Source organism: Chinchilla lanigera, unplaced genomic scaffold, assembly GCF_000276665.1.
Source record: "Chinchilla lanigera isolate Chin_1 unplaced genomic scaffold, ChiLan1.0 scaffold00094, whole genome shotgun sequence".
Lineage (NCBI taxonomy): Eukaryota > Metazoa > Chordata > Mammalia > Rodentia > Chinchillidae > Chinchilla > Chinchilla lanigera.
In genome coordinates this window covers 7,810,496-7,824,338 of record NW_004955495.1, presented here as the reverse complement: position 1 = coordinate 7,824,338, position 13,843 = coordinate 7,810,496, and the positions used below count along the sequence as shown (strand labels likewise).

At 55.5% G+C, this 13,843-nt stretch overlaps 1 protein-coding gene and 1 long non-coding RNA gene across 2 annotated transcripts in view; one reads left to right on the top strand and one right to left on the bottom strand.

Annotated features, from left to right (window-relative positions):
• The window catches only part of Wiz (widely interspaced zinc finger motifs), a gene marked incomplete in the record, with an annotated part of 24,764 nt that overhangs the window by 10,570 nt on the left and 351 nt on the right, over positions 1-13,843 (bottom strand). The window contains 4 exon segments of the mRNA XM_013505122.1: positions 1,920-2,243; positions 3,384-5,509; positions 7,558-7,630; positions 12,331-12,592. Coding sequence (XP_013360576.1) covers positions 1,920-2,243; positions 3,384-5,509; positions 7,558-7,630; positions 12,331-12,535 — 2,728 coding nt within the window.
• LOC106146782 lies at positions 6,474-7,181 on the top strand. Its single transcript, XR_001231347.1, has 2 exons — positions 6,474-6,613; positions 6,882-7,181. It is a non-coding gene; the product is annotated as an uncharacterized LOC106146782 (long non-coding RNA).

Here is a 13,843-nt window from a genome sequence, read left to right as displayed (position 1 = left end):
CCCCCCGCGCGCGGCCCCGCCGCCGCCTTGCTCTCCGCTTTTGTCACTCGGCACTGGGCGGTGGAGGCGGCCATCTTGGCTCCGGCGCACGCGGGGCGGCCGCCCCAGGCGAGAGCAGTCGAGCACCGAACGCCGCCACCAAACTCGCTCCGCCCCGCTCCGCCCCGCCTCTCGGGGCGCGCCCAGGTTGGCCTGTCGAGCGCCGAGCGCCAAGAGCCAACAGCTCTTGTAAGCCCTCCAGAAATGACGGCTGCAGACACTGAGTTGCCTTCGAGCCCCTGCTCACCCTTGTAGGCAGGCTACGCGCCGAGCAGCCTCAAAGTGCCTCTCCAGCCCTACGTCTAAGATGGGAATCCTCCAAGCTACACGCCGGAACCTCAAGATTAGCATTCAGCCTTTCGACGAGCGGAGCTAGGACCTGCCCTGAGACCCTGCCCCATTCTCTTTCCTGGAAGTCTCCTTTTCCGACAGTCTTGGAAGTCACCTGATTCTCACCACGAATATTCCCCCAACATCGTCTTGGTATCCAGCTGTCTTAGGTGTTGTCCTGCAGTCCCAGGGAACTCCCCCGGCCCACCAGCACCTACATTTCAAGCACTGCCTGCTTCTCCCTCTCCAACTCCTAACGGATTGTACTCAGCTGTTCCTTGACAGCTGGGTGGGGCTACGATGTGGCCATTGGCCTTCCCCCAATCTGGAGCCCGTCCCCTCCGGCCCACTGGAGGAGAGGGGAGGAGACTTCTAAGGACAACCAGCAAATGATGTGCTCAGGAGTCTAGTTCTGCCTGTGGGACTAGGGCAAAGCAGATGATACACAGTTTTCTTGTCCATAAAATGGGTAACCAACAATCTTAGGGTCAGGGAAGTATGTAGCTGAAGGGTATAAAGCTTGCCTAACACATGCAAGACCTTGGATTCAATCCAGCACCACAAAAACAAAACAAACTCCCCAAAACAGCAGCAGCAGCAACAACAACAACAAATCAACTCTCGGCACCACGGATGCCACAAATGATTGCAGGCAAACTTGAGCTGATACAGGTTGAAAGCTTAGCACAGCAAGTACTCAAATATGGGAAGAGTTTATCAGTGCTGCCAGACAAAGCAGACACTGGTTGAAAAGCTACAACCTGGTCTCTAGGTCTGCACCATCCATAGGATGGCCAGAGGCTCAGTACTAGGCACTTTTCAAGTGTGTGATAGCTACACATGACCAGTGGTGACCTTGTAGGACAGCACAGGTAGCTAAAGAACATTTTCCTCATCTCACAAAATTCTACTGTGCAGGGCTGCTCAAAGTAGAAGATTTAAGAATAAGGAATCTCGCCAAAAGGAAAAAGAAAAGAAACGAATAAGGAATCTGTCCAAGCATGCTGGTGCTCCCATTATCCTAGCACTTGGGAGACTGAGGCAGGAGGGTCACTACAAGTTTGAGGCCAGTCTGGGCTACATAATGAGTTAAAGACCAGCCTGAACTTCATAGTGAAACCCTCTCTCAAAAAAAAAGAAAAAATAAAAAAGGAAGCAGGAGCCTTTCTGGCTGTGTAACCTTGGGCATATTAATTAAATTCTCTGTGCCTCAGTTTTTCTTCCATAAAATGGGGATGATGATATCACCCACCTTATTAGGATCACTGTGAGAATCTCCATGAATTTGTCGCTATAAAGTAACAATGCTGGATCCTAGTAAGAGCTCAATAGCATTTGCAGGGAGAAACTGGATCTAGAAAGGGGCCCTGGCCCAGCCCCTGCATGCAACAGAAATGACTTCTAAGTAGCAGGATAGTGATGAGGCAGGTTTGTCAATACTTTGTAAAGTGATCAGAAATGCTTCCAGAAATGTAGAGGGTCCACCCTCTGCCTCCATTCCTCCCTCCATCCCTCTGAACTCCACTCCACCTGCCCCCTCCTCGCCTTACCATCCCCGTAGGCCGGCCCAGGGTCCTCAGCCCAGGTGGGTGGAAAGGGAACAGTGAGAGGTAAGCGTGGCCGGCGGGAAGTCAGGAAGCTGCCAGCTGGCCCACCAGGCTCACGCCCCAGAGGGCTGGGGGGTAACTCAGCTGCCGAAGTGGCCAGCAGCTCCTGTAAGATGTTGATGGGTGAGACGGTGAGTTCCCAGTTGGTGATGCCAAAGTCTCGCAGGTGGGCGCGGGCGTGGCTGGAAAGGCCGGCCCTTGTGTCAAATCCTGCCCCGCAGAAGTCACATCGCATCAGACTGAAGGTGCCCGGGTCGAAGTTGGCCACTGCAGAGAGAGGACATGGGCTATGTGGGGGTGGGATGGGGTGGGGGTGCGATCGCTCTGCAGCCCCAACCCCTTATCCTCTGCCAGTCACCCTGGACAGCTTGTCTTTCCTTCTGCTTCTGAGATGCTCCTGCCTGCCTCACCTCCATGCACCCACCTTCCATACCAGGAAGCCTGACCTCCCGGGTCCTCCCTCCGAGTTGTGGAATTTGGAATCATCTGGGTGCATGCTCAGTAGATAACCTCCTCTTGTCTATTTTGGCTCACCATTGCCTCAGTGCTGTGAATTAAATACGTGTTGCTTGAAGAAATACACAGAGGACGTGATACTCTCCTGTGAGCCTTCCCTGAATACCCAGGTGGAGTCAAGGATTTCCTCTCAGCTTTCCCAGCCTCCTGGCTCCCCCAGCCCCCACTGTGATGTCTAACTACCTGCTTTTCTGGCGGTCTACTCCTTGCTTTCCTCCTACCATATACACACAACACTCACATGCAAATTCCCATCCCAATATCTCCCTAAGTGGACGCCATGACTACCGACATCAGAACCACCCAGAGGGGCTGGGGATTTAGCTTAGCGGCACAGCGCCTGCCTGGCAAGCGCGAGGTCGTGAGTTCGATTCCCATACCGGAAAAAAAAGAACCCCCCACTAAAAAAAAGAACCACCCAGAGCTACCAGCTCCCACTGGAAAGCAACCTCTAGAGTCAGAGCCTTGTGGCCCTGGAACCCGCATAACCTACAGGCACCCCAAGTCCTGAAGCCCACTAACAATCTCATTGCTCCTGGCCTGGGCCATGGATTTGAGGATAGCAAGAACTGCTGTTTCATTTACTGATGGGTCCCCCAGTGCCAAGAACAGAAGGGACCTTGCTTAAGGAATTACATGGAACTCTGCCTGGGCCTGATTCCTCTGCCCAGACCCCTTCCTCCAGCTGCCAGCATGGCCAGGGCATTGGAGCATCCCCCTATATCCACTGATCTTTGGTGGATACCTTTGCTGTGACTCCTAGGTCTCTCAGGAGGGCATCCTCAGTTTCATTCTGCATAGTGCTAGGGGATTTAAAGTAAGGGTAGTGGGGTTTAGAACTCAGCTGCCAGGCCTCAGAAGGAGGTGGGTGTTGGAGCAAAACTGCCCTACCTTTCTTCTTCTTCTTCTGGAAGGAAAACCTGCGTTCGATGGCCTTCACCTCCTCTGCGGAGATAAAATGCCGCACGTTGTAACTGACGCCCACGCGGTTCAGGTGGCCCCGGACATGGTTGGCCAAGCCGATGCCATTGTGGAAGCGGTCAGGGCAGTAGGGGCATTTCCGCTCTTCATTCTTGAGGACCATGCTTGGATCTCCCTCCAGGAGTGTGTCCAGCCCCAGTGGGCCACCCAGTGGAGTATCCAGGAGCAGAAAATCCAGGGGGTGGGTGACCCCTAACGCCAACTCCTCGGGCTGCAGCCTTGGGGGTGCCCTGGCTGCTGCAGCCATGACCTGTGGCTGGAGTTTTGCCAGCAGCACGATGGGCACCATCCCTCGGAGCTGCTGCTGCTGTGCCCTTGAGGCCTCTGCTGCCTGCAGGGCAACTTGGAAAGTGCGCTTCAGCTCTAGGGCTGGCTGGGGGATGAGGCTGGGGGGAGCTGGGGGTGGGAAGACCCCATTCTCAGAGGAAAAATCCATTTCAGAAGTCAACACTACGTCCTCGTCTTCTTCCTCCTCCTCGCTCCAAGGATGCCTCTGGCCCACCAGCCCCTGTGGGTGAACAGTGCTTCTGTTTCTACTGAGCTGTATGGGATAAGGGGTAGATGCCAGTGGGGAGGGAAAGGCCAACCTTCCGATAGGCCTCTGGCTGGAGTGGCGCGGGAGTGGCTTTGACAGTGGGAAATCCCTCATGCCCAGCTGCTGGCAGTCTGGGCTGAAGGCCAGGCCCGAGTTGTATCCAGCAGGGTTCTCTCGCCATGTGGGGACCAAGAGTGGCTCAGCTTTGCCAAAGTAATCCACAGCAGCGGCGTCAGGGAAGCGGGTGTATGCATCCTGGCTAGTGCCTGGCTGGCTCGTAGGGTCGTCCTCAAAGGCCTCGCCATCCTCCTCCCAGTGGGGACGGGTATGCACAAGCCTCACGTGCTCCCTGAGCAGGCTCTCGCTTGGTGCGGGAAAGCCACAGAAGACACAGGCACTGAGGCCCGGGGCGCCTCCGTAGGGTGGATAGACAAGCGTGCTGGCATCAGGCCCTGGGCTTCCGGCCCTGTTGCTGCTCCCGAAAGTCTCCTTAGCAGGCTGGCCAGGTGGCTCACGTGCATGCAGCTTAGCATGCTGCACAAAGGCCCGGGAGGAGTTGGTGCCAAAGATGCACCTGGGGCACTGCAGCCGGGCCTCGCGGCCCTCATCACCTGGAAACTGCTTCAGCTTCTGGATCTCCTCAATGATCTTCTCCCGGGAGGCCTGGTGTAGCTGCCGGTGCTGCTCTAGGGCAGTGGAATCGGCGAAGGCCCAGCCGCACTCGCCACAGGCCAGCGGGGCCAAGTCTGCGGGGGGCTCCTGGCCAGGGGCTCGGCGGTGCTGGCTCATGTGTTCCAGGAGGTGTTCCTTGTGCTTGAAGTAGATGCTGCACTCAATGCAGGGGAACACGGCCGGCTCCTCCTCGTCCTCTTCCTCTGGGCTGGCCATACCATCAGCTACCTCCTCCAGCAGCTCGCACAGGTAGGGCCCTGTCGGGATGGGAGGCAGCACAGGCTGGAGCCGCTCCACGGATGCCTCTGAGTTCACCGTCCATGTCTGTGTGGCCACTTCCGAGGCTGCCGTGGGCAGGCCCCACTCAGAGGGCTGGGCCAACCCTTTGAGGTCTTCTCTGGTACCCACCACCTCCATGTCCAAGGTCTTGGGGGTATCTTCCACTGGCACGATCACCCTCCTGAAGGAAGCTAGGGGAGGTGGCTGTGGAGGCAGGTCCAGGTGCAGCCCTGCATTCCGCAGAGGTCCTTGCTCCTCCATGTCTTGGAGCCAGTCAAACCTGGGGTGGCCCTGGGAGGCCTTCTCTAAGAGCTTCAGTTCACCCTGGTGGTACAAGAACCTCCTAGAGCTATCCAGCTCAGCATGGGGTTTCATGGTTCTCACAATGACTGAGTCCTCAAACCTCCGCTCGGATGGGATGCCCTCCCCAGCCTCCTGGACCAGCGGGTGATCCCATGGCCCCTGGCCATCAGGGGGTCCAGGGAAAGGACCCAGTAAATGGGATGGTGGGGAGCCCGGCCGGAAGTCCAGGCTGCCTCCATCCCAGCAGCTGTAAGGAAGCGCCAAATGGGGACAGGTTAGATGTGGGCCTCAGTTTTCCTTCCTAGGGTAGAGATGATGGGCAGCCCTCCCCAGCCATCTGAGGCAGGCCCCAGAGACCCAGCCCAGGGGTGACTTTGGAGAGGCTAGGTGTATAGGGGGTAAGGGGAGAGAGGTAGGGAGGATGGGCCCTTCTAGAATTATTATTTTTGTTTTTGTTTGGTTTTTTTTTTGAAACAGGGTCTTGCAATGTAGTCCAGCTGGCCTCAAGCTCACAGCAGTCCTCCTGCCCCAGGCTCCTGTGTGCAGGGATTATGGGTGTGCACTACCACACCTAGCTCTCTAGAACTACTGGGTCAAAAGCCAGGTTGCAGTCTAGGATGTCCACACAGCCCCGACCCATTGCATCATGGGGAAATGTGCAGGCCACGGGGGCATGGGCCAGCCTCTAAGGCACATCCCCAAGTCGAGTAGCAATGTCACCCTTCAGCTCTCCTCCAGGAGGACTCATACCTCTGACCTGTGTTCTAGGATGTTACTGTCTTAGTACTCCCAAACCCCGGTTTTAATTAATTATACCTCTCACCCAAATTTGGTGAAAGTTAACTTTGCAGCAGAACAATTCAAAAGATACACCTGCTCCCTACATCTCCCCCTTGAAAGGCAGAGTCAGAGAGAGTTGATGGTTGGTGCTCACCCGCTGGCCCCGATGACCTTCTCAAGTGGAAAGTGGGTAGGGGAAACAAGGCAACTTCCCTGGGCCTCAGTTTTCCAGTCTTCAAAAGGGGATGAATTTCAGAGCCAGGAACCTCCTAATCCTTATACAATGTCTAAGAAGATCTTTTGTTTTTGTTTTTCTTCACTAGAAGGGATTGAATCCAGGGCCTTGCACATGCTAGGCAAGCATTCTACCAGTGATGTACATCCAAAACCCTTTTTAAATTTTTTCATTTTGAAACAGGGCCTTGCTCAGTCATTAAGTTGTCCAAGCTGGGCTTGAACTTGTGATCCTCCTGCCTCAGCCTCCTGGGTAGCTGGGACGACAGGCCAAGAGCGACACATGGTTAAGGAGTTTTCTCATAGCTGTCACCAATGGAAACATCACACACAGCAGGTGGTTGTTTAAATACTTGCAAGGGATGGGGATGTAGCTTTGTGTTAGAGCTCTTGCCTGGCATGCATGAGGTCCTGAGTTGGATCTCAGCACTGTAAAAAAAAATTTTTTTTAGTGCTCACAACCACAACCTTTAAATGGGGACCCTGATCCGGCAAGACACAGGGTGAAGATGGGCACAACTTGTAGCTCAGGGAAGCATTTTGCTTCTCCTGTTGCCTGTGAGCAATTTAAGTTTTTACTGCTCAATTCTCTCTTCATTTTTAAGATCCTGCTTTCATGAGGGGATGTTGATCATGCCCATGAAAGAGAAGAAGAAATGGGTTCCCCAGTCAGATAGAACAGAGACCACAGAGCTGCCTCTCAGACCCATCCGTGACATGTGAAATGAATAAGATCACCCTTCCAAGGCTGTGGCAAAGACTCAGTGGAACAAACACCTGTCCAGAGCTCAGCACCTAGCAGTTAACTATGATTCATTCCAAGAGCTGGTGAGATTATTACACACTGGCTCCTGCCATGTTGCTTAATAAAAGCACATTAGCATTGTGCTTGATTCCTGCTCTTACCCAGTGACCTTGGTTTCTTAAGACAAATTTGTGAGATGCATCTTATGGTTCTGTTTTGCAGATAAGGAAACTGAGGCTCAGAGAGGCGTGACATCATTCTAAGGGTGACCTGGCAGAGAGACAGGACTCCAAGGGTCCACCTTGCAGGCTCATGCCTCTTGGCCCTGCTCCTGGCACAGATAATGAGAGTTGACCATCTGTGTTCATGCCAGACCTCCCCCCGCCCCCAGCACACACCCAGGGGCTTGCCTGCTGGGAGTCACCTCCTCCTGCCTGGCCTCTGATTCCCTCCTGTCCCCTTCTCATCTCCCAGGGGCTTCTCTCAGGCCTGGGCCCCCCTGCCCTCCCTGAGGTCAGGGCCAGCATGGCACTCACCAGCTGCTGATCCGATGGGTGGCGGAGGTGGCACGGGGGAGGGCTTCGCTGAGGCCAGGATAGGGCTGCCCGTCTGCAACAGAGAGGGGAGACCCTGAGGGGCTGGGGTCCCCCTGCCTGGGGCTCCACACCCCAGCTTTTGGAGGCCTGCGGGGCACCTCAGAAAGGCCCTGCTGGCTTCCAGCCCCTCTCCCTGAGAGGCCTTTGGCCTCTACATTCCTGAGCCCCGAAAGGGCTTTCTTTGCAGGAGTCCCCATAGGTCTCCTGGGGGATCCCAGGGGCTTGCTGCCTTCAACCCTCCTCTCTTTCCCCCAACCCAGCAACCAGGGTGATGGTTTAAAGTCACACCTTGGTAGAAACTCAGCTGGCTTCTCACTACACTTACAGTAAAAGCCAGATTCCCAAACGCCACCACAAGGCCCTAGGAGGGTGCTGCAGCAGGGTGTTTATCACTGAAAGCCCTAAAAGAGTCACCATCTCTGCCCTAGGAGGCTGGATGTTGACTCCAACCTCTTCTGCCTCTCCTGGCCCCTTGCTGCCTCTGCCCAGACTTCAGGACCTTCTTGGGAAGCCTCAAGCCCACCTAACTCTTTCCAGCCTCGGGCCCTTTGCACTTCCCCAAAGCGCTCTTCTCAAGCCACCTACTCCAGGGATCCCCTGTCATTTGCTCTCTCAGCATCTGTCTCGTTGCTTCCTCAGTACTCCCCAAAACTGTCAGTTTCCCTCTCTGAATGACTGTCTCAGTCCCCTGTAAACACCTCAGTCCCACCAGAGCGGGACTCTGTCAGCCTCCTTCACTTAGCATTCCAGCGCCTGGTACACAAGTGTTCCACAAATACATGCCAGGTGATGGGTGAGGAGCCGGCCCAGACTAAGCTATGCAGGGCTCATCACTGCCTTCTGGACCCCCATCTAGGCCCAAATCCTACGATGGAATCCCTTCCTGGGAATCCCCCAACACAGATAGAGCCAACTCTCCATTATCCGCCTGCTGAGCCAATGCCTGGAGCGACCACAGGAATCCTGGCCTGCGTCTCTCTGCCCGCCACGCTTGCCTGACACAGGCAAGCATGCCAACTGGGGAGCAGGCCAATTGTCTGGGCCAAGGTTAACACACTGGGGGAACTTGTGCCCTGGCCAGGGCCTGACAGATGCAATTGCTGGATTAGCCTCAATTTGAAGATGGTCCAGAAAGAGGGCAAGGGCTGGGGCGATTGCTTTTTTCCAATCTTGCACCATCCAATTTGTCCTGGAACTTGAGAGCTCACTATTGGGAATCAAGGAAGGGAAATGGGAAGCGGGGATGATCAGGGATGTGTGATTGTTGTCTGAGAACTGCTGAGCCTGAGATGAGGGCTGTGGGGGTGCCATGGTCTGAAAAGCGAAGGTGAGGGTGGGGGACAGCCTGGCACTGTAGGATGCTGAGTAGCATCCTTGAGGTACTTCACCGCCCCCCAGATGCCGCTACCTCCCTCTCCCACAGTCAAGACCACCAAAAACGTCTCCAGATGTTACTGATGTATCCCCTGAGGCAGGGGTCAGTTACCCTCATTTAAGAACCATGGGGGTGGATGGATGGGGAGCAGGGCTGTGCTCGGATGCCAGGGCTGAGGTTAGGGTGGGCTATTAGAAGGTGGGATGGCTGGGAAAGTAAGGTCTCAACCAGCCAAGGAAGAACGACCCCAAAAACAGGGTCTCTCAAGGACACACAAGTCACAGATGCAAGCTTCTTCCAAGGTTGACTGATTCTTGCATAACCAGCCCCAGCACACCCTAGAAGTAGGGGTCTGAGGATCCTGGGATTCTGAGGCTTCTGAGGCTTCTGAGATTCTGGAACCCCAAGGTCCTGAGATTCTGGGTGTCCCAGATTTGATGATTCTGCGATTGCCGTTGTCTAAGAATTCCACGAGCCGGGGGGTGGGGGGGTCACACTGGCCTCTTTGTCTGAGCAGCTCCAGCGAGGCTTCCTATTTTTAGCGGCAGTGACTTTGGAGGAAGGAGGCCAAGCAGAGAGCCTGTGTTAGAGACACGCTGGAGGTGGGACTTTGGAGCCAGCCAAACCCAAGTTCAAGGCCCAGCTGTGGACTCTGAAGGGCTTGCCTTGCCCACTCCAAGCCTCGGTTTCCTCGTCTGTACAATCAGAACAGCCACCTGCCCACTCTTGCAGGGCGAGCGATGGATTCCAACAAGATCACAGTAAATGTTCCATCCAGGGAAGCAAGTCATGGAGAGAAGGAAGAGAGGTGGGATTCCTGGGAGGTTGGGGCTCCTCCATGACCCAGGGTAGAAGCTGGAGGCTGACCTCAGAGCCTCAGGCCAGTTTGCTCCATACTGGTTTCCTCCCCAGCCTGAGGCCCCACGAGGGCAGAAATGATGAACAACTTGTCCTCGGGTGCCCTGTCCCCAGCACAATGCGAAGCATGCACCAGACTCTTCATCGATCTATGCAGAATGTCTGAAGCCCCCTCCCTGCCCCCAACTCTGCCATACCTGGGATGCCCAATCTCAGACACATTTTTGGGCCGCAGCTATGTGGGGGATCCAGGAGGCTCCCAGCCAACAGCCACAATGGAAGGCAGAGCAGGTCGTGGATACATCCTTGTCCAGGCAGAGGAGAGATGGCCACTCCAAGGAGTCCTTGCGGGGCTCCAAGGGCTGAGTGTAGATGAGGGAAGGCCCAGGCTTTGGGGTGGAACAGCAGCCCCAGAGGCTGCTCCTATTTTTAGGCATCACAAGACTCTCAGGGCAGGTGCCCGAGTCTGGGGGATCAGGCAGGCCAAGAGGACAGGCCAAGAGGACAGGAGGAGACACAGTGTCCAAAGGCCATGGCTTCCTCCAACCTCTATGCCATGATCCCACCCTGAGTCCAGCCACCCCTACCCTGTACACCCATTCGCTCAGGGAGACCATGAAGGGCGGGCCTGACCCTCTTTGTTGGCTACATCCCCTCCTCTCCAGGCTATAATTTTTCTTTTTTTTTCTTTTTTTGATAGAGTCTTGCTATGTAGTTCAGGCTGGCCTTAATTCACTCTGTACCCTAAGCTGAACTCAAACTCACAGCAATCCTCTTGCCTCAGCCTCCCAAGTGCTAGGATTACAGGAGTGCGCCACCACACCCGGCATCCCCAGGCTGCCAGACTGGTGCATTTGTGAATCTCTGGTTGCTCCCCAGGGAGGGCGAGGTCACACTTAACTACCTACTTTTCCCCTCTCTCTAGACCTGGGGTGTCTACCAGGTAGAAAAGAAATGCTCAGTCCCTCAGAACCAGACCTACAGAGCCTGTTTCTGCAGATTCCTGTAAAGTCCAGGCCCTGATCCTGCCCTGGCCAGCTGTGTGAACTAGACAAGATCGTGCTGCTCTCTGGGCCTTGAGGAAGCAATTTCTAAGGTACTGGACTAATCCTCTGTTCCCTGAGGTGGGCTCATTGTCCCTCAGCCCACACCTTTCACTTTCAGATGGACTCCTGGATGCCCTCTGGCTGGGCAGGGTGCTTCTTTCCCTTCACACCTCAGTAACTGGGCCCTTACACCTGGCGCATATTTGTCTCACCTGCCCCTGATGGTAGGGTCCACGATGGCAGGAAGGTGGCCCCATGAAGGTGCTCTCTAAGTACTGGAGCATTGTACGAGGTGCTGAAGGGCAGGGACAGGTCAAGGACCCCCCAAGATGACTGAGGCACAGTGGCTAATGCTTTCAAATCACATCCCTGCCTGGCTTTGTGATCCTGGCCAACTTATTTCATCCCTTAAGGTCTCAGTTTTCCCACCTCTAATGTATGATAATAATAACAAGGGCATACCATGGTTCTTGGAAGAGTGATATAAAATTAATCATGCAAAGGACTTGATAGGCAGGAAACTGATAATGAGGTGCTCAGGAGTTCCCGGGAACCAAAGCCTTTGCAGGCAGGCCAAGGAGATAAAGGGAGAGATTCTCCAGTCATACCAGTCTCCTGCCTGGTCTTGAATGTGCTAGGTTCCTCCCTACCACAGGACCTTTGGACTTGCTGTTCCTTCCCACCATCCATTCCGTGCTCCATTCAAAAGCTCTCAGGGAGGCTTTCCTAGGTCCCCTAAGAGTGATCCTGGCACTATGTTTAGTACTTTCACAGCCTCTGTCACTATCTGCCCTTATGACATTTGCTTAGTTCTTTGTTGTCCATCTCCCCTTCTAGAACAGCAGCCCCTAGAGAGACAAAAACTCTTGCCTCTTTGGTTTATGGCTGTTTTCCCAGCACCTAGAACAGAGCCTGGCACACAGTAGGTGCTCAGTATTTAATGAATGATTAACAAATCCTAAGGTGGGGACAATGTGAGATATACCCTTTTGTAGGGTAAACCAAGGCACAAAGGGAAGCAGGAATCCCCGACTCCCCGTTTTCTCCCTTGCCACTAGAGGGCACAAGCTGTTTTGGCCCACGGTGCAGAAGCAAGACAACCAAGACAGCAAGGGGAGCTGAGATAGACTGATGGGAGGGGGGTATGCAAGGGGAACAGGAGCTCAGGGTGCTGAGACGGGAGACGGGCACCTGGTTTTAATAAGTGTCCATTTCAGAGCAGAGAGCTGGGCCAACCTGAGTTTCAGTGCTACTCCTTGCCACCCACTGGGCACCCAAAGCATCTGTTTGCACAGCTGTAAAATGGGAAACTAAGCAGAGGCGCAGAGAAGGCACTGGACTCAAGGAGAATCTGAATTCCAAACTCAGCTCCTGCTAGGTTGGGTGATCTGGCGCTCTCTGAGCCTTGGGGACCCGCTGGATATTCCCTCTTACCAGAAATGCCACCTCTGCCATCCAGAATATCTCGGGAACCTTCCTTCGTGATAGGTAGGTAATGGGTAGATCGGAAGATGCTACCTTCACCCTCAGCGGCCTCGGCCCCACCCTCGATGTCCTCCCTTGGAGCTGGGCCAGGCAGTCTCTCTGGGCCTCGTGGACGATCGGGGGCGGCCAGGCCACCTGCCAGGGGCCCCTCCATGGATGCACTCGGATTCGCTCCACTTGGTGCTGGGCTGGCTTATCGAGGCATTGTGGTCTGGGAAGAGAGAGGAGGAGGTGCTTAGGGAGATAGGACACTGGTGCTGTCTTGAGTTTTTCCTCTCTCAAAACCTCAGTCCTGACCCTGGCGACTCATTGCCTCAGTTTACTTCCCAATCCAACGTAGCTAAGTAAATGGTGCTGAGGCCCTGTGCACACACCTATATCCCAAGGATCTCTGCCCTCAGTGTTCATCAGTCTCCCGACAGACAACGCCTCTCTTTACCCAGGTCGTTCACTGCCTCAGTTGACCCTGCTGTTACTCATGCACACTCGGACACCTTGTTTTCTTCCACCATTAACCCTATCACCTCTCCCCACGTCCTCCCTGCATTCACACACAGCTTTACTTTCACCCGCTGCACTCTGGCTTCCCGGCACGGGCACATCCTCTGGCCATGCCTCCCTCTCCTCGAATGCCAGCCACTTCCCCACGCTGATCCCTTACACTGTCTCAAGTGCCCCCTCATTGCCCTTTCACTTTTCTTGCATGGGTTGCCCTGATCAATTACCCCTCCACTTTGCCCACACTGCAACCACAACCCCCCAGGACCTGAGGGTTCTTCAGCTTTAACCCTTTCACCCCCACGCACAGCCTTAAGTGACCCCAGCATTAACCCTTTCACTTCTCCACAGCCTTATCCCTCATGCACACCCAGCCTGGGTTCTTCCATTCCCCCAACCTCCATCAAGACTGCTCTGGTCGGAGGGCGAAAAGGAGCAATAGGGCTCCTGGTCCAGAAATGAGGACCCCAGAGAGAAGGGGGCTGTCCTCTCCACCTATAAATACCTTCAAGGTAACGGCGGAAAGTGAAGGGCAGGAATGAGGCGCCCTCCCCAGGGAGATGGTGGGGAGGCCGGGCCCAGGCAACCGGGGCGGAGCCGGGGCTCCAGGCCTGGTTGCAGGCGCTGCCCTGGGGGCCTGGGGCTCCCAAGGGGCCGGTCCTTGGGCTGGCAGTCCTGGCGGGGTCCCTGCCCGAGCCTGGAGGAAGCACCTGCGGGCGCCCACCGGGTGGGCACTGCCCGGAGGGAACGGGCGGGACTGCAACTTCGGAGCACTTTGGCAGCTGGGGTGGGGGCTCCCGCCCAGACGCCCCCCAGGGGTCGCAGAGCTGGGGGCTGCGCCACGCTGTTGCACCCCTCAGGGGGGCCGGGGTCCTGGGGAGGCGCCCTCTACCCGTGCACCTCGGGGTGGGAGACCCCGCGGGACGCGCCGAGGTAGTGGGAGACACCTGCCCGAAGACCCCCG